At 42.3% G+C, this 1329-nt stretch overlaps 1 protein-coding gene across 1 annotated transcript; it reads left to right on the forward strand.

Annotated features, from left to right (window-relative positions):
• Nucleotides 1-45: 45 nt before the first annotated feature.
• Nucleotides 46-1251, forward strand: LOC111034681 (the record flags this gene model as incomplete). The annotated part of the gene is made up of 1 exon (XM_022316006.1): nt 46-1251. A coding segment is annotated over one exon (1206 nt), but the record flags the coding sequence as incomplete, so codon positions are not given.
• Between the last annotated feature and the right edge of the window lie 78 nt (nt 1252-1329).

Below are 1329 nucleotides of genomic sequence, written 5' to 3' on the forward strand. Positions count from 1 at the left end.
TTTGATGACGTCCAAATTGAGATAGAATTGCTCAACACTGATGAGCCTTCGGAAGAAGAAAGGGAAAGAGAAGAATTTGAAAAAAATTATTTCGCCGCACGTTCACAAATTCAAGAAATTATAAATAAGAACAAACGTCGCAATGCATCGGGTGACGATGCTTCACTTGATTTATCAGCGTCGTATCCACGAGCACGTCTAGCTCCGATCGATTTACCGAAGTTCAACGGAAATATACAAGAATGGGAAGCTTTCTTCGACAGTTTTAAGGTGATGGTGCACGACCAAGACAGCTATTCACCGGCCCATAAGTTTCACTACCTTCGTTCAACATTAAGTGGACAAGCACTGGACTTGATAAAGCCTCTACCAATGACGGACGCGAACTATGGATTAGCAATACAAAAACTTCAGGAGCGGTACGATAACAAAAGTTTAGTAATTCAAACACATATTCGGGAGATTATGAACAGTCCTCGAATACAGTCTGCCTCAGCTCAAGAACTATCAAGACTACAATCACATATCACTGCACACTTGGCAGCACTAGAGGCATTAAGAATGCCTATTGAACATTGGGACGCATGGCTGGTAACTATTTTAGTGGAAAGAATGGACGGAGCATCCAGCCATGAATGGCAGCTACGACAAAGAACTACAGAGTTACCCAGGTATAAGGACGTGATGGCATTTTTGGCAAGTCGCAATATCGCCTTTGAAAGCTCGGAAGCATTATCAAGTAGGGTAAATGAAATCAACCACTCATCAAAAAAGGCAAGCCAAGGGGGCACTAGCAAAAAGATAACTTTAGCAGCGTCATCAGAATCAAATCGTGACAAGTGTAGCCTGTGTGAAGGATCACATAGACTATATGCTTGTTTGAAGTTTAAGCAACTATCCGTGTCAGATCGCTTTAATCATGTGCGTGGGAGACGCTTATGTTTTAATTGTCTGGCGCCATTCCACATGTCGGATGCGTGTCGTTCTAAGTACTCTTGTCAAAAATGTAGAAAACCTCATAATACGCTACTACACTTTGAAGGTAATGCTAGGGACGCTTCAGCTGCAGCTACCGTTCTACATGATAACGAAGGCGAAGGTGATGCGAAGGAAGTTGCCAATGCAGATCAAGTGTCGTTACTAATAAATCACAATAAGGGGCATGTGTTTCTATCGACCGCGGTTATGTTAGCAACTGATAAATTTGGCAATTCCCGTCAATGTCGAACTATATTGGACAGTGGGTCCCAGGTGAATTTCATATCCAAGGGTCTGTACAACAAGCTACAATTGCCGACAAGGCATTCAATTCTACCAATAAACGGTATT

The sequence above is a fragment of the Myzus persicae genome, unplaced genomic scaffold (assembly GCF_001856785.1).
Source record: "Myzus persicae strain clone G006 unplaced genomic scaffold, MPER_G0061.0, whole genome shotgun sequence".
Taxonomy (NCBI): domain Eukaryota; kingdom Metazoa; phylum Arthropoda; class Insecta; order Hemiptera; family Aphididae; genus Myzus; species Myzus persicae.